Source organism: Apteryx mantelli, chromosome 25, assembly GCF_036417845.1.
Source record: "Apteryx mantelli isolate bAptMan1 chromosome 25, bAptMan1.hap1, whole genome shotgun sequence".
Taxonomy (NCBI): Eukaryota; Metazoa; Chordata; class Aves; order Apterygiformes; family Apterygidae; genus Apteryx; species Apteryx mantelli.
Genome location: NC_090002.1, coordinates 6,304,355 through 6,323,199, shown reverse-complemented (window position 1 = coordinate 6,323,199; position 18,845 = coordinate 6,304,355). Strand labels below are relative to the sequence as shown.

Here is an 18,845-nt window from a genome sequence, read left to right as displayed (position 1 = left end):
ATAGATGGCACAAGATTTTGTTTTGCTATTCACCTTTAATGTCAAACTGACCAGCTCTGTCTTGCAAAGCAAGGTCCAGTTTAATTGCAGAATTGGTCTTTCAGAAATGAAATCTGTCTCGTGTTAGAAATATATCAGCATTTCCATCATGTAGGGACTGTACATGACACTTGCATCCCTGAAATTCCTCTGCTGCTACTAGACTTCAGTAGCATGTGCAGAGAGTATTTCTCGGTGGTATGATTTATACCCAAGTCTTTGATGTTGTTAAAGTAATAATAATAAAACCCTTTTCACACTCTGTATTGCACTTGTGTTTTGTAGCAATATAAGTAAAATGAAGCAAGATCCACTTTTGCTAACACATAATTGGAATGAATATGGAATTACATTCCTTGCAAATTTTAAATGTATTGAGGGAGATGCATTGACCCATGTCATTTACTGACCACTGAGACTGGAAAAAGATTTGAGATTCTAAATCTTTAGTTCAGCCCGGCTGGGAAGACTTAAAAGTCAAACTGGGAACGCCTGGGATGCGGCTGGTGTTGTCCTAGTCCAGGTCTATCCTTGCTGTAACGTGTCCATGCCATTCCAGAGCCCTCCGCTTGGTGCCCATTCAAAACTATAGTGAAACAGAGATGATTTCAGATGTTCCCAATAAAGCAGAGGTTGGGAGCAGAAAAGGGCTGAGGTGAAAATTGTTTTATGTGGCCCAAACCACGAGTTTGCCGAGCTGGGTTACGGCAGCGAAGGAGCCCCAAACACCTCAGGTGTCACTATCAGCGCCGCGGTGTTTCTGCGGTGCCCGTCTTCGCCGTGTGGTGCCCCGGCGGTTACCCAGGGCCCGTCACTCCTGTGAGAAAGGGCAAAACCCTCGACGGCGGGGTCGCGGGGTTGCGCCAGGCCGCAGATGGCGGCGGCCTTTCCAGAGCGGGGAAGAGGAAGGATGGGGCTCGCCGGGCCTGCGGCAGCGCCCGCAAACGGGCCGCTCGAAGACCCCAGAGGAGAAAAAGGCTGATTTAAGGTAAAACGCGTGGATTTTGGAAGGTGTGAGCGCATCGCGCGGGGGGGGGGGCTGCCCCCCCCCGCGGCCCCTGCGCACGGGAGGCCCCTGGGCACGGGGCACTGCGCATGCGCCGGAGGACTGAGCTGGCGCCTCCCGAGCTGGCGCGAAGCAGCCGCGCGCATGCGCCGCTCGCGGGGCTGCGGGGAGGGCGGCGGGGGCGGTGGCAGCAGCGGCGGCCCCGCCCCGCGAGCAGAGGGCGTAGCCGCGGCGGCAGGGCCGGGAGGATGGTGGCGGCGCATGCGCGCTGCCGTAGCGGTCTCTGGGGTGCTTGTCCCGTCCGGGTCGCCGTCGGTCGCGGCGCGGGGGGTGGCTGTTGCGGTGCGGGGGCTGCCGCGGCTCGGCTCGGGGCTCGCGCTCCGCTGCGCCCCCGGTTCGCCCCCCCCCTTCCCTCCCCGCCCCAGCTCCGCCTCTCTCCGCGAGCGCCGGGACCCCGCCGCCGTCTCCTGCTCCTCACCTCCCCTCCCACCCGGGGGGGCTCCGGTAAGCTGCCCCCCCTCCCCGCCTCGTTGCCATGGAGACCCCTCGCCGGGGCCCTCCCCGCCGCGTCCCTCGCCCTGCGCCCGGCCGGGCGCCGCCCCCTCCTCAGGCCGCCGGCTCCGGGGGGAGCTGCGGGCCGGGGTCCCCCCGCCCGGGGCTGCGCGGCTCTGGGCCCGGGGGCGGCTGGGGCACCCGGCTGGGCGAGCGGGGCCCGCCCGCTCCCGGCGGCCGCGGCGATGCTGCCGGGCGCCGCCGCCGCCGCTCCGGGCAGGACCGAAGTTACCTGTCGCCCGCCGGGGTCGTTTGTTCGGGCGAGCGCGGGGTGACGGTCCTGGGGCAAAGCCTCCCCTCTAGCTGCTCTTTGCGTGTCCGTCCCCGGGGTCAGCGCATCTAACAGCGAACAGGTGGTTCCGCTGCGTTTGAGTTTCATACTTTCTCTCTCTTTTTTTTTTTTCTTTTTTTTTTTGGGTGTCCCTTCCAACTTGCTTCTACTAGATAATTTCCATACTCTCTTTTCTAGGAACTGAAGGCTAGAGGCACAGGTTTCATAAAAACACACTCACAGCACGCAGGTCTCTAACACAGTCTCCGCAGTGTTGCGGGGAGAACGTGACCCTGCTTCCTCATGTAGTGTCACTTAAGAGCTGCTGTTCCATCAGGGCATAACTCTGCCTTTAAAAATAAATAAATAAATAAATAGAAAAGTCTTGCCAGCGGTTCTTACCGGTTCCCTCATTGTATCTTTTCTGTGAAGAAACCTATAAGCAAACCAAACAGTTATGGTTTGTAAAGAATATCGTTTGTAAAGATACAACGACGCCTTATAAATAACTGTAAAAAGTAAACAGGAAAAATCCAATTTTGCCAGCACCTAATATTTGTAAAAAGGGGAAATGTATCTAACCTACCTTTTTCTGCAATTTCTAGTTACAAACTTCAGTTATGTTACTACCAGTTACATTGTGACCAGTAAATGTAGGCTAAAATATAATTTTGCATTTGACGGCTCTGAATTTGAATGTGTTTTAGAAAGCAGAGTTAGGCTGTAGGTATGCCCCAGGGCTGTGCTGCAAGATGGAATTGGCGTACTCGGATATATTAAGAGAATTCAGTGTGTAAATACAGGTCACTTAAACTAGTATTTGTTGTTTGTTTGTTTTAAGCAACTAAATGCTTTCTTTTTCTTTCTCAGTTGCTCCATTATTGGGATAACTTTCAGGATTTTGATAACTCTCACAGTAGAGGAGACAGCATGCAACTGATGATTTTATTTCTGCAAGGGTCAAAGGAAGAGGAACTTCTGGATTAGATGTTTCAGTGTGATGTTTTTGAACTTTTAGTATTTATGAATGATAGGGAGAAAATATTGGGAGAAATGCAAAACATCTGCAGCACTGCCTAAAACTGTGGGTTTTGAGCCATTGTGTTTCTTAAGTTTCCTTCCCTCTTATTTTCAGATCAAAAATGTTCAAAACAGGAAGTTTGACTTGTACCTTTATTTTGTAAGATTTTTTTCACTACTTGGTTGTAGCTTAGACAACTGGACTGTTATCACCTTCTCTGCTGTTAATACTAAAATTTAGCTGTGGCTTCTGTGATTCAGCATCGCTTAATTGATTGTAGTTCTCGTTTGAAGGTTATTTGGCATTTCTAATGTCAAATGTTTCCTCCCTTTTTCTTTCTAATAGCCATGGCAATGACAGGCCCAACGCCCTGCTCATCCATGAGTAATCACACCAAGGAGCGAGTTACAATGACAAAGGTGACATTAGAAAACTTCTATAGCAATCTCATTGCACAGCATGAAGAACGGGAGATGAGGTAAAAATCTTTCTTGCTTCCATCCCAAATTGGTTAAGATCCCAAAAGAAACGTTAACTGAATTTTAGCTGTCTGGGTCCAAAGCAAGAAAAAAAAATCTGCTGAGCAGGTACCTAAACTCATGAGACAAGTACCTAGATGCGGCTTGGCATGAGCGTCCAGAGGCAACTGCTGGGTTTCTGGATCCCAGTGTAGTTTAGGCTGGAGCTTTTTGAGTCTCTTCTGAAATAACCTGAAACATGCTTGCAAATGCAAAAGTGAGATGATGGTCATCAAGTTTTAAAAAGTGTATATTTGATCATGTGACTAAGTAGAAACTATAGACTCATTCAAGTACAGTTCTGAAGTAAAAAGCCAGCATTTGCAAATGCTTATCCTGTCTACTGTTGTTTTATTGCCTCTTCCCTTTTGATGTCTCTGGTTGTAATTTAAAACTCATGGCATCCGTTTCATTTTGGGTTGTAATTTGTGATAGAGTCAGCTGATAAGGGAAGATTAATCTTTTCAAAGGCAATGAGCAATTGCTATACGGACGTCATTTAATGTCATTTCATGCTAACTTCTTGCCTGTGAATTAGCTGAATTTATCACATCCCTTGAAATGTATCAGTCAAAATATAAAAAGTGATTTAACTGAGATGTATTATTTTTGTTTTCCTTTGACTGGAACCTTCTAATTTGCTGAATACCCTCAAATTGTAGCGCTGGGACTTGTGACGTATTCCCAACTTGCAACGTAGTCTATAATCAGAATTTTCAGAAAGGTTCGATGTTCCTTTGCTGTCAGACTTAGAGCTAAAAAAAGCTAACTCGATCCAAGTGAATGGCTGCTAACTACAGGAATGGCAGAAACGAAGAAGCAATTTGGAAATAAATACCAAGTTCTTCAAGACTTCAAATTAATAATGAGAGAAAACAGAAAAATATCGCTGATTTAATTCATTGCTTTCTCTTTGTATAGTTCTTGCTTTGTGTTATGAGTACTGCTCTCTATTCCCAAAACCTCAGTGATGACTTTTTGTTGTTGTTGTTGAAGACCAAGATTTTTTCTGAAGAAACATAATGGACTTTCATAAGTTGTGTGGTTTTAAACATGTGCATGAGGATGTGCAATTTGGACTTTAAATAACATTGATAAAATGTACACTGAAGTGCAGATAGGACCCATTAAGGGTATTTAGGAGAACTTCAGCTTTGCTCAGTCATTCTGAGCTACTTAGTGCTGTGTCCTGCAGGAATAGTCCTCTTCTGCTGTCTGAGTCGCTGTTTCGAGTGTGAAATGGGATGACCGGACAGTGCTGACTGGGTACTTAAATAAGGGCAAATCAGTTTAAACGTGCTGGATTCTGGAAGCAGTAGCCCACAATACTATCACATAGTAGCAGCTGCTTAGTAGCATAGGAGAGACCGGAAGGGGATCTTGCAAAGAATGACTTGCATAAAAAGAAGGAATTATTTGGTATGCTTTTAATGTCATACCAAAAAAACAAACACACACAAAACCCACTTCAGCCAGCTATTGATGTGATCAGTGCTGGGAAAAGTTCCCACAAGGTAATCATAACAAACGTTCCCTGAAGCCATTCTCCCCTCTGAAGCCTCGTTTCCTTTCCTTTTTTGCCCCCACATAATCATTTTGTACTAAGGCTTGAAATATTCTTTAAGGGGAAGAAATAGTCTTTAAGGGGGAGAATGTGTACTGACACATTCCCTCTCCCCAAGTATTTTGAGCATCTCAAGTATTAGGAAGTAGAGAGAAACTTTTTTCATTTTGCACATGGTGAGTTTGAGATGCAGAGATACTGCAGTGCAGATCCACAAAGGTTTTATAGAGCTTAATTCTCCCGGGAATAAATGAGACTTCAGTGCTTAATATTTATATGGCTCTGGCCTTAAGTGACTTGCTCAGCTGTCGAAGAGAAAGCCAAGAATTTAATCCAGATCTCCTCAATTTATGTGCCTATGCAGCAAAAACATACATTTGAATAAGATGCATGAAATTCCAGGCAGGCAGGTTTAAATTTTTGAAATTAGAGAGGACAGAGCTAGAACAGGAAAACTGTAAGGTTAGATTCTTCAAAATTAATCTTATGCCTGACTCTCCTTTATACAGCTGATCATTTACACTTGTTATTTGCTGGCATTACATCCTCTTTTCAGAGCAGCAAAGCCAGAAGTGTTGGATATGTGCATGCAATTAAGAAAAAATGTTAAAGATTCAACCTTTTCTTTCCTAATTTCTGTCTCTGCTTTAGACAAAAGAAGCTAGAACAAATGATGGAAGAAGAAGGCTTAAAAGATGAAGAGGTAATGAATATGGGAAAAAATGATTTTAATGGTTAGATAATACAAGTGATTTTTTTTTTATAAATGGAGATCTAGCATCTTGGATTGCTGTCATCTGTACAGAACCTAACTGCAGAATTCTCACTGTGCCTTTTTTGTAAACTCCAGAAGAGAATCAGGAGGTCAGCACACGCGCAGAAGGAGACAGAGTTTCTTCGTCTAAAGAGAACAAGGCTGGGTTTGGAAGACTTTGAGTCCTTAAAAGTAATAGGCAGAGGAGCATTTGGAGAGGTAAATCCAGAAAAGATGTCCTTTTTCAAAAGACAATGATACTTGTTAAAGACTTAAATAGTTTACACAAGTCAAAGATAAATTGTGCAATAATTGCAGATCGGTTTAGTTTAACAGTTGCATACATCTGTCTTTATGCCTAATCAATGCTGGTTTTAAAACATTGTGCTTTAAATGAACATTAATACTGTTGCAAAGGACTTGATAGGCAAGCTAAATGCAAGTTGGGCAGTGTACTTTGAATTCAGACCTTCTGGGGCTGGTTTTACAGAACAGTGAGAACTGAAGGGCCACTTACTATTGAGGTGGCCTTTTTCTGGGAAAGTGGCCTTGGACCGTCTAATTTAGTTGAGTGGTTGCTGAATGTGTCATCTGTATTAAAATGATTTGATGTCCTAGAATTAACAGAACTTGCATGCCATTACTATGCACTAAGTAATGCCAGTTTTTAGCAATCTGATAGGACTTCAAGAAAGAGAAGCCACATATCTGTTTTAAGGGCTTGATATTGAAATTTATGAATAGTTGTGGTGCTAATGGTGTACTTGACTCAAATTTTTGCATACTTTTCCAGGTGCGACTTGTCCAGAAGAAAGATACAGGACATGTTTATGCAATGAAAATATTACGCAAAGCTGATATGCTTGAAAAAGAGCAGGTGAATAACCATATTAAGTAGCAACATTACCATCCTTGGTTTAGATGACTTTGGGAGGTAATTGTGGTGTGTACAGAGGAGTAATGGGTACCTGTAGTCTGTTTCCTAGCTAAAAACTTGTGCTGATTTTTTTTTTTTTTGTCTTTATTGAGGGAATAAACAAAAATCTCCTATGAATTCATAAGGACCAGTCATCTAGTGGCTTCTCTCAAGTCTGCTTATTTTTTATTTTTTAGCTCTCTTTGTCACAAATGTAAATGTTTGAAGAATATATAGTTTTCATCTAAATAGGCTCACAGTAGCGGTGACAGGCTATAACTCTACGCTATGGTATGTAACTGAATGCTCAGTTGCCTGCAATGCCTTGCTTGGTCTTAATGGATGCTGCAACTGTAACAGACTTTCTTCGATGCTCTTCAGTCTGAAGCAGGGTAGGACTGAACTCAGTTTGTACTTGAAAACGTGGTGAAGCAGATCATTTTTCTAAGGACTAGATTTGTCTTTCAAACAAAACAAAAGGACAGCTGTATATATCTGACTTATGTTCCTTTTTGTAATTTTATGATGTACGTTATATGTACTTTTACCATCGCATGTGCAAATGCTTCAGGACAGACATCAGCTCAGTGGTTTACCGCATTTCTCATTCATGGAATCAGATGTAAATATCAAAGTGGTAAGACTGCTGGAATGGTTTTGACTTAATTGAGGGACATCCAAAGTAGTGGCATTTAACATTTTTAGGCTTCTCTCTGATAGTACTTCTGAGAATATAGTGGTCTGAAATAATCATTTCTTGTTCAGCCCTGGGATTAATCTAGGAAGTGCTCTGTGTGTGTTCCATAAAAATCAGGAGTTGGTTCCCATTTCTCAAAGTACTTGCCTAAAAAACAAGCAACAGTGTGCTCACACACGAGCTTTATGCAGCACTGCTAAATAAATGCTCTGGTCTAAATCTGTGCGAGTAGGTTGAAGCCATATCTGAAGGACATATTAACTGCTTAGAAAAGAACTAGTTCTTTAAAGATCAGAAAAAATGGGATATTTTTGTATACAGGATTAACCTGCTTATATAATCAACCATATGTTTCTCAGAACTCTGTAACTTTTATTTCCTATCTCCTGATTCTTCACATGGAAATAAATTGTGTTTTGGACTGGCCTATTATCCAAGTAGTTTTAAGTGTTTTTATAGTGTTACATATCACATGTACAGTTCTGACTTGAAGGGGACCCAAACTTCTTAACAATTAAAAGAGTAAAATGTAGATGTGGGGTTTTGGAACCTTATTGTTCAGTGGGGTGGTTTAAGTTTCTCTAGATTGAACTTTTGTTTTAAAAAAAACAGGTTAGTGCTCTCTTGTCCTCCTACATATTTCTTAATGTATGGCAGCAAAAGCAAACTATAACTGCAAAAGTTTATTCAGGTGTAAATGCTCATAGAAAAAAATCCCCATAAGTTTTCCAGTAGAAATTTTTGAAAATAAAGGGTCTTTCAGAACTTCATGTTGTAGGATGAAAAGCAGGTATTCAGTGGAATTTATCAGATTAAAAAAATTAAATAGTCTGGAAAAATATGGCAGTGAGTTTAACCAAAGCTGCTGACCTTTCTGCTGTCAGAAACATGCTTTGTGAATCTGTTTTCAAAGGTGCTATGCTATTTTATTACCTGGAAAATATTTGAGTGGTGAATCTATGGATGTTTTGAAGGTTTCTGCCCTCAAGCAGAAGTTTTGACTGTTATATTTTCAATATTTAATGCTTTTCAAAATAATACTTGAATTGTCTATGAAATAAATTTATCTAGTAAAACATAGGCTTGTAATTAATGAAATGCATACATATATCTCCAGGTTGGCCATATTCGTGCAGAGCGGGACATTCTAGTGGAAGCAGACAGTTTGTGGGTTGTGAAAATGTTCTATAGTTTCCAGGATAAGCTAAACCTCTACCTTATCATGGAGTTCCTGCCTGGAGGTAATTACCTGAAATCAAAAGGTTACTTTCCATTTGTTCTGTGGAGGTCTAATCTCGTAATTACAAATCTTGTCTTTTATTGTTGGGACTAGAGTACCATACAGCGCTGTTTGTACTGGACCTTACTTTGTGAAGAAACAAGTCACTCCTAAAGCTTTCTGCTTTTAGGAGTTAGGGTTCTGAGCTTTGTTGGGTCAGGCCCAAAGTTATCTGCTTGTGTCTACTAGCTGCAGATGTTTGATGCTTGGCCTTAATGTTCTGCTAGTTATCCTTACTGTGTGATGGCTATCCCCAGAACCATAGCCAGCTTTTTATTTTCTATCCTTTTGCTTTTAGCTGGCTTGCAGCAGAAATAACTTTCGAGATCTTTTTTTTTTCAAAAGGTGATGTTTGTCCTCGAAGGATAATGCTACTGCAGCTCACTTAACAAGAAAGTCATACTGAAAACATGTAATATATGTGACTGATGAAACCACAAGAATGCCTTCTGATATGACGCTGCACAAAGCAGTCTGGTTTTTGTAGCAGCTCTGTAGCCAAAAATATATATTTTAATCTGTGATCCAGTTATGCAGTCAAGAGTGGCTGTCTGTAGCTGACTCTTGTTTGAGGGATGTTTCTATACAGGGATTTCATCTTCATGCTATTTAACTGTCTTATTAGAGCTTTAATGCAACTACAGGACAAGCCTTTCCACCTACAGTGATTCAAAGCAAAATACCAAAGTTTGCTAAGTCACATAAGGGCTGGGCAACTCTTTTTACTACTTTATAAAAAAATTAGTTTAGATTTCATGAGGTTTCTAATAGCTTAGTTATTTTCTTTGTAAATGTCTTCAAAATTAGTGAGACTGGAGCTCACGTATTAGTTTGTATTTACCTTTGCTATTTGTGGGGCTGGCTTCTAGGAGATATGATGACGCTGTTGATGAAAAAAGATACCCTAACAGAAGAGGAGACACAGTTCTATATAGCTGAGACTGTGCTAGCCATTGATTCTATTCATCAGCTGGGTTTTATCCATCGCGATATCAAACCAGACAACCTTCTTTTGGATAGCAAGGTAGGTACTAACCCCTTGGTAAATAGGTCTTGTAATTTTTAATATTGACCTGAGCTAGTGTTGAGAATTGTGAAAGAAGTCACCGCTTCTTACTTAGCCCTCTTCCTCCTAACCTTCGAGGGCATCTCTGCCATATCCCTGGGGAGAAAAACAAAGACTGACCTCTCCACCCTCAACTGTATTAGTACCTCGCTTATGATGAATTTTCTTGTGACAGTTGTTTCAGCTATTTTTGGTTATTTCAGCAGCAATTTAAAACATACAGTCGGTTTCAGTTCTCCCCTTCTAGTCAAGATGTTTCCTTCTCACATCTGTTATGCGCATGCTTCCCAGATACTGAGAAGATGATCATAGCAAATGCGAAGGATGTAGCTACTAGATTAGCGAGCCTGAAAGCTGAGCTATTTTCTGTTTCAGAATAAGGACATATTTCTGAAGGCTGGTCAAGTTACTTGATTGCTTCTAGATGTTTATTGCAGGCAGTTTGCAGAAAGCTTGGCTATTTCATTCTCCTCCTATTGCTAACTGGAAGTTTGCTTAAAATTTAGCTTGTTTGGAAAAAGCTTGCCAACAGTAAATACTTACATTTTAGTGTTAGCCAGCTAATAATGCAGTGCTTGAATTACCGTTTTAGTTCAGTATGTGTGCATCTAGACGTAGATAGATTCAGGGCATGAAAAATGAGGTTAATCTTAAATTTGGAAGAAAAAATTCCACACAGTCAGTGTGGTCTTGCATTATGCACTAGGACAGATGCAGTAACTGACCTTAAGGTGATTCTTCCTCCTATCCAGCGATGTCAATACACAATCCAGGGACTACAGCTCCCTCTGGAGACATTGGCTTTCAGTCTGAAGCAGTCAGTAGCTTGCAGGAGCAGAGGTTTCTTAGAAGAGAAGTAAATGGCTGCTGGGCTTTCTCTGTGTAGCAGTGAAGAAAGTATTAATAGCTTGATTCTGGGTACACATCAAGTCTTAGGCTAAAACCAGAAAAGCCAAAACACTACACATACTTATTATACAAAATGAAGGGGGAAGAAGTGGAAAAGTATACTCGTTATGATAATGTCTTATATATTTTTGTATTTGGGGCCTTTTCGTTTCTAGGGCCACGTGAAACTATCAGATTTCGGTCTGTGCACTGGACTAAAGAAAGCTCACAGAACAGAGTTTTATAGAAACTTGAACCACAGTCTTCCCAGTGACTTCAGTAAGTTATTTGGCTTCAGAAGCAGTATCTGTGTACTTCCTCTTGGGGCCTGACATAACTGATTTTAGTATGAGCTTAGAAGACCGCAGATGGTGTCTAATAATCAACACTGTACCTTAAGGTGTAGTTTTGATTTTCTGTAAAACATCTTCATAAAAATAATTTGTTACTTTAATGTATGCAAGCAGCAGATGTCTGAATTCTCACTGAGCTTAAATTGTGAAGAAGTTATCAGGGGAACATTATTTATATAAATATAGCTAGCCAAAAAAATACTGTAACTGTCTAATTAGCTAAACACATGGCTGAACAGGGCAAACCCTGCTGGAACATTTCTAAGTGCAAGACAGTTATTTAACTGCTTGGAGTCTGCATTTCCAGAAGTTTATCTGTCAAACAGATTTCTGCTGTAGCCCTCCTTACCATGTGTAATAAACCTCACATGAAAACTTAAGCGTGACTTGGTAGATGCTAGCTGTATTTCATGTGTTATTTGAATTAACAAGTGAGATCTGAGTCTCTTTGAACATTCAGATGTTTTCTCAAGGAGAATAACTTTGATCCTAAAGTATTAAAAAAAAAAAAAACCTTTGAAAGCATGGCTCTCTAATGAAAGTCTTGACAACATTTTATCAATAGTACTCAAAATGAGTATGTTGCAGTTACAGGTTTGGAAGTTGCTGGTGAATTTAGGGTATTGACAGATGTGCTCTTTGCACCTGTCTGTACTGGTGGAAGAGGTTACATCCCTTGCTTGCTCTTAACTGTTAGCTGCCACTTCCTGCTAGAGGGTGCTGATCACTTTGATCTTCTGGAGGTGCCACGTAGATTGTTCCAGGTAAAATGAGCAAGGCAAGGTTAAGGCAGCTTTACTAGTTCATCTCTGCTTGATGTTGCTTTATCTTCTGTGGAGTGAATTAAGGCGTGCTTCTACAAATAGCTCTAGCATCTGGATGATGGTAACCTTTGGCTGCAGGGGCCAGTGATGAGCACCTGGGGACTGTAACCTCTTCCTGGCACAGCTGAATACAAACTGGGTGGTCTGTCTAGGACCTGACTACTTCTTTTGATGTTGGAAAAGGAGACTTTAAGCAGTGCAGTGGTTTGGGGGGAAAACTGTATGTGGGGTGACCAGTAGGATTCAGTCACATATATTCCAATCCCCTTTAGCTTTCCAGAACATGAATTCCAAGAGGAAAGCAGAAACATGGAAGAGAAATAGACGTCAGTTGGTAAGTACACTTCACCTGTGTGGAAGTATTCTCTGCTGAGCCTGTTGCATTCAAATGGCACAGGTATTTAAATGACTGGCATTAATTCATTTCAGATTTCTAAACCATGATGAAAGAAAGACTTGTGCTGTTTCTCTTAAAAAGAGGAGTGACTCTAGTTTGTCCTTCATCCATCTGCCAAAGAGCTGGTGACCTGTGTGCCTGAGATTGGGGCTGCCATAGTTGGTTACTCTGATATATGATGCCTTCTAGCTAAAACTAACTGTTCTTGCCACTTTCAATATAACAAAAGGTTAGTGGCCCATTCCCAGCTCTATGTAGACAATGATAACTTTCCCTATTTCTCTGAAGGTGTTTTCAGACTCCTTCACATGAACATGTTGACTTTGTTTCTACATATCTTGAAATAAAAGTTCTAAACACCTTTGCTAAAGGTTTAACGGAGAATCTGGAGTCGTCTTCAAAATGACCATTTTTGCATAAGCTCCCAGTTCCATAGCAGGCAGTTTTCTCTAAAGATATGTAACTGAAGGTTATTTGTTTCAGGCTTTTTCTACTGTGGGAACCCCAGATTACATTGCTCCTGAAGTTTTCATGCAGACCGGATACAACAAGCTTTGTGACTGGTGGTCACTTGGGGTCATCATGTATGAGATGTTAATTGGTAAGAAATAGGCAGTGCGCTAGTTTGAAGCAGGAATTGTAGAATATCAGCTGTCTCTGTGTGCTTGTGGTCAGTCTCAAAGCATTCGCTCCTTGCATGGTTTTTGAGGTGTGTTCTAACTGGTGCAGTGTAGATTTCAGTAGTTACAGGAACTATTTTTGCTTTATACAAGATAATATTTTTATTTCTTTTCAGGTTATCCGCCTTTCTGTTCTGAGACTCCTCAAGAAACATATAAGAAAGTAATGAATTGGAAAGAGACTCTCACGTTTCCTCCAGAAGTTCCGATATCTGATAAAGCAAAGGATCTTATTTTAAGGTGCCAGTCATAAGGTTTACCAGTTAATTTATTGCTAATTTTCTTGTCATGCAAACTGTACTAAATACCTCTCATATCTGGTTTCACATTAAAAAAACTGATGCTTAAGAGTGCTACTTACCTTGCTATGCACATGCATCAACTGCTGAGCTCCCAAATCAAAGATATTTGTGTCTGAGTTAATTTAGTGGAGCCCTGACTGAACTGTGCTAAAAAGGAGCTGAGCTCCCCTGTAAGTGCTGCTGGTTTGGCAAAATCTGAATGTTTCTGCTCTTTAGCTTCTCTGCAAGCTTTTCTTGGAAGTGACTAAATCTTTTTGCCAGAGCTAGCTTCATAACATAGGAATGGTTTTGACATTGTATGCACTGGAGCATACAAATGTATCCCAGTGCATGCTGACTCTTGCTCCTTTTTTTTTTTTTTCTTTTTTTTTTTTTCCTCCATGTACCTAATATTTTCAATCACTAATCTGTTCTCAGGACAAAAATATAAATGTCTAGCTTGTTAGGCTTTATATGTTTTCCTGCTTTATACTGGTCCTGAAAAGGCACATGACTCTGTCATGAAAGAATACTGCATCTTAATTGCAGCATTTGACATGACATTCCTGACCATAACTTTGTATGTTGTTTTTGAAGTGGGAGTTCTTAACCTTCTCCATTTATAGGGTGTTAAGAAACCGTAGGAGCATCAGCTCAGAAAGCTGTTCCATTTCTAAATGGAATGCTTTCGTTTTCATTCTTCCTTCATTTTCATTCTTCCTTCCATCCCAGATTTTGCTGTGAATGGGAGCACAGAATTGGTGCATCTGGTGTGGAGGAAATAAAGAGTAACCTGTTCTTTGAAGGGGTTGATTGGGAGCATATCAGGTAAGATGCCTTGCAGAAAAGGCAGCTGCTCTTCTGTATTGACTCTTTAAAGCTAGTCCTGTTCAGCAGAAATGAGCAGCTTGACTGACATGGGAGGAGTTCTGTATGGTATCTAGGCGTGGGTGAGAGTAGTTTGGGCCTCGATCCAAGTTTGCTAAGGTTTAGGTACCTTCAGTCTTTGAGTCTATTATGAAGTAGAACGTGTTTGAATCCTGCTTTCTTCTGCCTTTAAAATCCTAATGCTGAATCTGCTCTTCTTGGCAGAGAGAGACCTGCTGCAATTTCGATAGAAATTAAAAGCATTGATGACACCTCAAACTTCGATGAATTCCCAGAATCTGATATCCTTAAGCCAACAGGTAAATGCTTTGATTCTGCATGTAAACGATCTTTCTTCTTCTCCAGTAGAATAATGCAACTTTCTTGTCACCAGAGAATCCCAAGATCTTAGTAGTAAGTAGGATCTTACTATTAAGTAGTCTTACTAGATCTACTAAGAAGCAATAGTAAGTTCAGAGTGAGAGTTAATTATGTTGTTTTGGAGTGATACAAATGTTAATTTACTGGTAGTGGCTAAACCCTGCAAGGCTTTCTGTACACTGAGTTTGGAGGAAATTGGATGAGGGGTCAAGCTCGTGAGGGTCTGCTGATTCACTGCAGCAGATAGATACAAGCATAAATGGCATTAGAAGACTGTTTTGTACTTAAATCCATGACACATCCTCTTGGCTCTTTCATGCGCCTCTTATTTCCTCTGCCTTACTCATAACTCTGGTTTAATATTAAGTCAGAAGTGCAATGTAGAAGTGCTTGATAACTGCATTGGCTTTCTTTAGATATATGTTGTAAGAGATAAGATAACAGTTAGTATAGTATTGAGATACTTTCCATGCTGTTACTGTTCATTTCCATAGAGCCATAGGTATTTAATTTGTCAGGGTGTATATGTGAGGCTTAAAATAGCAGATGCTAGATTTAGTATCATGATCAAATTGTTAGCTGGTAGTCTGGTGATGCAGATGCCTGCGAGCTGTAACTTGGGTAGCAGAAGATGGCGTGCGGACTTGGGAATGATGCTGGGAGCCCTCTGAGGAAGGGCATCTGTGAGGGATAGCAGAGCTCCCAGGAAGCTGTGAGCTCAGCAGGCCCTGTGAGCCCGGCGCTGCGAGGTAGCACCTCTGGGCACTGCCCGAGCTCTTGCTAGCATATCTAACCCCTAGCGTGGTGGGGGGAGCAGAAAGGGATGGTATGGTTTGGTGTAAAAATCTTCAGAGGATCCTTGTATCTCTGTGTCAAAAGCTATTCAAAACCACACACCACGGCAGTTCTTCTGGGTTGGGCTTGAAGAACAGAACTGAACTGCACTGCCTAGATATCTAGGGTGTTTCTTTTTTTAAAGTATTCTCTCCTCCCCTCAAATCTAGTGTGGTGTATGAAAATAAACTTCAGACTTCCAGCGGTAACTCTTCTCTCTTTGTCTTAACAGTGGCCACAAGCAACCACCCAGAGACTGACTATAAGAACAAAGACTGGGTTTTTATCAATTACACCTACAAGCGTTTTGAGGGTCTGACAGCCCGAGGAGCAATACCATCCTATATGAAAGCAGGAAAGTAATAAGTCTTTACCTGGGACTTCTTCTGAGCCTTGGAATTTCATTTTTTTACTTCGGGCTTCTACCCGTAAAAGAACTTTTTCTTTTTTAAAGAAAACATGAGGGCTATGGACTCTTGGAGAAAATTTCAGGAGCTGGTTTTGTTACGCACCCTGGTTATTACCAAGGATTTGTTCTTTCTGCGCCATTGGAAACTTCCACAAAATGTTGCTGTCATCTGTGCTGCAAGCACATTTTGCTGCTTCAGGAGCAAGAGATTGTTTTCTTTGTGAATTCTTTGCCAGATTGTACAGTTCATCAGGAGATGAGAGCAAGCCTTTACTTTGACGTTGTAAAGCGCGTGATGTTTGTATCAACTGTTTTGCAAGTCCTGCATTAAGTGACATACTCAGTCTGCCAATTCTGCCAGCACTGTTTTCCCAGTGACAAAGGACTTTAGTACAGAGGAAATGAAGCAATAATTAAAGCTTGAGGTAGACAACTCTCCAGTAAACTATCTAGCAGAAGGACACAACTTATATTGCCTTAACTTTAGTTTGTAGTGCTGTTTTTTATAATGCTACTTGGAAGCCTCTTTTAATAGCATTTCTCGACTCTATTGCAATGGCCTCAAGTTGCGGTGCACTTTACTTTTGGTACTAAGACAGCAACCCTCAAGCCATTTAATATTTTTCTAAATTAAAAAATTGTGTAACTTTTTTTTTTTTCTTCCTAAGCAGTGCTAAGAGAAACAGGCCTCTTCTGCCACAAAGCGCAACAAGTTTTGGTTACTGCATTGAAGGACGCATATACAAACAATGCAGATAATAAAAACTGCAGCTGGTAACACAAGTGGATCTGGAATTAGGGCAGAGAGAGGGAGGGAAATTCATTTAACCTGATCATTGGTGGGCATAATGTGTACAGTTGGGTCAGCCATGAGGCTTCCTGCTCCTGCTGCTGCCATCTTTTGGCCACTCTTAGTATCTGCTGCATTTTCATCACTTTCAAAGATGACACCAACTTCTGTGGCATTTTTGCTCTTGGTTTCCACCAGAGCAGTATCACATTCTTCCTTAAAAGTCTTGCTGATGGTGGCATGTCTGGCTTCTCCTTCCCACGTTCCTCTTGCTGTCATGGCTGAACCATCTGTCCCTGGAGCGTTCCAAAGAGACAGTGCCTCCTGGGGTCGGTTTTGGGATGTGGGACCCACCATGTCCCTCTGATTATTGCCTCGTGTAATTTATAAAAGCACATTCCGTCATGATCAGGACGCTCTCTGGGAGCGCCCCAAAGTGCCTTTCTTTGCCTAAACTTTTCTCAGAAAGCAACTGCATTTTGGGGGGAGGATTCTGCCTCAGTTGAGCTTTTGGTAATTCCCCTCTATAAGCATGAGCTCCACTTTGAACCTGTTTTGTAGTTAGCTCTGCACTCCCAGTGGCAGGTGACATTAACCTTTGGGCCTAACTGGTACCAGTCTTTAATTTGCAATTATTATTTTTTTTAATTTAATGAGATTTCTAAAAGCATGTATCAATTTGAACTGTTTCACATTCTTGTGAACTTTTATTGGTGCTGAACACTAAGTACATAGCACAGACAAAACTAAACTAAACTAAAGCAGTGTTTCAAAGTGATATGGTGGCTTTCAGTTATATTTAGTCCTAACTTTCTAAGTTAGCAAGTGAGAGAGAACGGGATTGTAGTGAAACTTTTTTTAATAGGTGCTTTCAGGGAATTTCTACCTAGATGTCTTTTGAATCAAGTGCCATCATGAAGGACTGATTGGGGGGGGTGGGGGGTGAAAGTACTGTACATAGCTAAAGCTGGGTGATAACGTGTTAGCGTCCTCTCCCTGAACCCCCTTTGTGCTTTTTGTATGTGTGGTAGGAGTTAAGTGAATTGCCATAAGCAGTTTAGATACTAGTTGGATCCGACAAAGCTGAAATGCAAGAATAGCCTTAATATAAGTACCAGGCTCACTGCAGTCAGTAGGGGCTACTCATAAGAATAAGGGCTAACTGAAGTAATGATTTATAGGATCAGGCTCTTCATCAACTAGTCAGTAATATCATCTACTCCCCCCTCCCCTTTTTTAGTTTTTTTTTTTTTTAAGGAAGAACTGATACCTACTTCTCAAACTGCTCTATCTCCTTATCCTGCGGTTTCTTTCAACCATGTGAAAATGTTGCCTTAGAAAAACCATTGGAAAATTAAGAGCTGTTAATATCAAAACAATTCTTTCAATTCCTAACAGCTTAGTTACTGCCTTAAAATTTAAAAATCAAAACCCTTTAAAGCTGCTGTGGATTAGGAGTAAATGATTTTGAGACAGTAGTTGCATTATTAGCCCTTTACTAAAGGGACTGGTGGTTTTATTTATAAATACCAAAGATGAGAGAAGCTATACAATTATAAATTGTGATAACTTGCTGTGGGGGAAAAATATAGTAATATGTATTATGCATTTTTACTGCATGTTTTTTAAACTGTCTTCTGAAATCTCAACTTGTTTGCTTTTTATTTTCATATTATCACCTTTTGAGTTAAAGGCAAAGTTTTTCAAAGGCACAAAGAGCAGCCGGGTACCTCACTTCTGTTGTCTTTCAGTACAAGTCCGTTCCTCTGGGAGTCCTGGACATCCTTTTCTAGGGGTAGGTTTTCTCTCAAAGTTGCCTCCTAAGCCTGCTTCCTATTTCCTAGTGTTGGTAAACATCTGTAAAGAGTAGTGTCTTGTTCCTAGGATCCATACTTCACTGCTAACAGCGTAAGACTTCTGTATGCCTGTTCCATCCCCCCTACATGTTAGCCAAACATTTTTATTAGCTGGTTTGTGTGTATATTTTTCATTAGCTGCTAAATCAAGGTCAAAGTATCTTTTAGCTCTTTTCTTTTAAGCTGCAAGCAGCTGTTTTCTTGCATTTTTTCCAACTGGATTTTCCAGGAGTAATTCCAAGCTAAATTTCCAGTGGATCTGAATGTGAGTTATGCTGCCAGTTCATCTCTGTATCATGCCTAGCACCAAACTGCACTTAAGTGTTTCTTATCACTGTGCCCTGACTCTGCCTTAACGTGTAAGTTGAAAGTGTTCTGTAAATAATTAAAAGCTGTTACTAAATTGCACTGTAAAATTTGGCAGATGTCGTGTGCGATGCTGGGGGAGCCAACTTTTTATGGAACAATCTTTGCATTGTGTTGTGTAAATAAAACTCTTAAGTAAACACCATTTTGCTAACGGGCTTTGTTTTTACAAACTGGAATCCCTCTTGGGGAAGGTTTTCTTTTGAATCAGTGACAGGCTTGAAAGTGTTTCCAGA

At 41.2% G+C, this 18,845-nt stretch overlaps 2 protein-coding genes across 4 annotated transcripts in view; one reads left to right on the top strand and one right to left on the bottom strand.

Moving 5' to 3' along the window:
• Window positions 1-1,481: 1,481 nt before the first annotated feature.
• On the top strand, window positions 1,482-18,754 carry STK38 (serine/threonine kinase 38). Its single transcript, XM_067310586.1, has 14 exons — window positions 1,482-1,549; window positions 3,235-3,367; window positions 5,623-5,674; window positions 5,822-5,944; window positions 6,519-6,602; window positions 8,456-8,579; window positions 9,487-9,641; window positions 10,748-10,850; window positions 12,021-12,082; window positions 12,629-12,746; window positions 12,942-13,065; window positions 13,839-13,934; window positions 14,199-14,293; window positions 15,421-18,754. Exons 2-14 carry the CDS (start codon window positions 3,237-3,239, stop codon window positions 15,549-15,551), a joined length of 1,398 nt encoding a protein of 465 aa, XP_067166687.1. The 5' UTR covers window positions 1,482-1,549; window positions 3,235-3,236; the 3' UTR covers window positions 15,552-18,754.
• Window positions 2,053-18,845, bottom strand: part of KCTD20 (potassium channel tetramerization domain containing 20) — a 46,709-nt gene continuing 29,916 nt past the window's right edge. Inside the window, exons 10-11 of one of the 3 annotated variants that reach the window (XR_010886328.1) lie at window positions 10,409-10,561; window positions 2,053-2,218 (exon numbers count right to left, since the gene is read on the bottom strand). The gene's annotated coding sequence lies outside the window, so the exon portion shown is untranslated. Of the gene's footprint in view, window positions 2,219-5,830; window positions 5,911-5,933; window positions 5,965-10,408; window positions 10,562-18,845 lie in introns of those variants that run through there. The other 2 variants (XR_010886326.1, XR_010886327.1) reach the window with 2 other exon arrangements.

Bases quoted from the DNA above. Each gene is read 5' to 3' on its own strand.
- STK38 (XM_067310586.1), top strand. From the start codon at position 3,237: ATGGCAATGACAGGCCCAACGCCCTGCTCATCCATGAGTAATCACACC. The intron at 3,368-5,622 runs GTAAAAATCTTT...TCTCTGCTTTAG, and splicing joins CATGAAGAACGGGAGATGAG to ACAAAAGAAGCTAGAACAAA. The intron at 13,066-13,838 runs GTGCCAGTCATA...CTTCCATCCCAG, and splicing joins GCAAAGGATCTTATTTTAAG to ATTTTGCTGTGAATGGGAGC.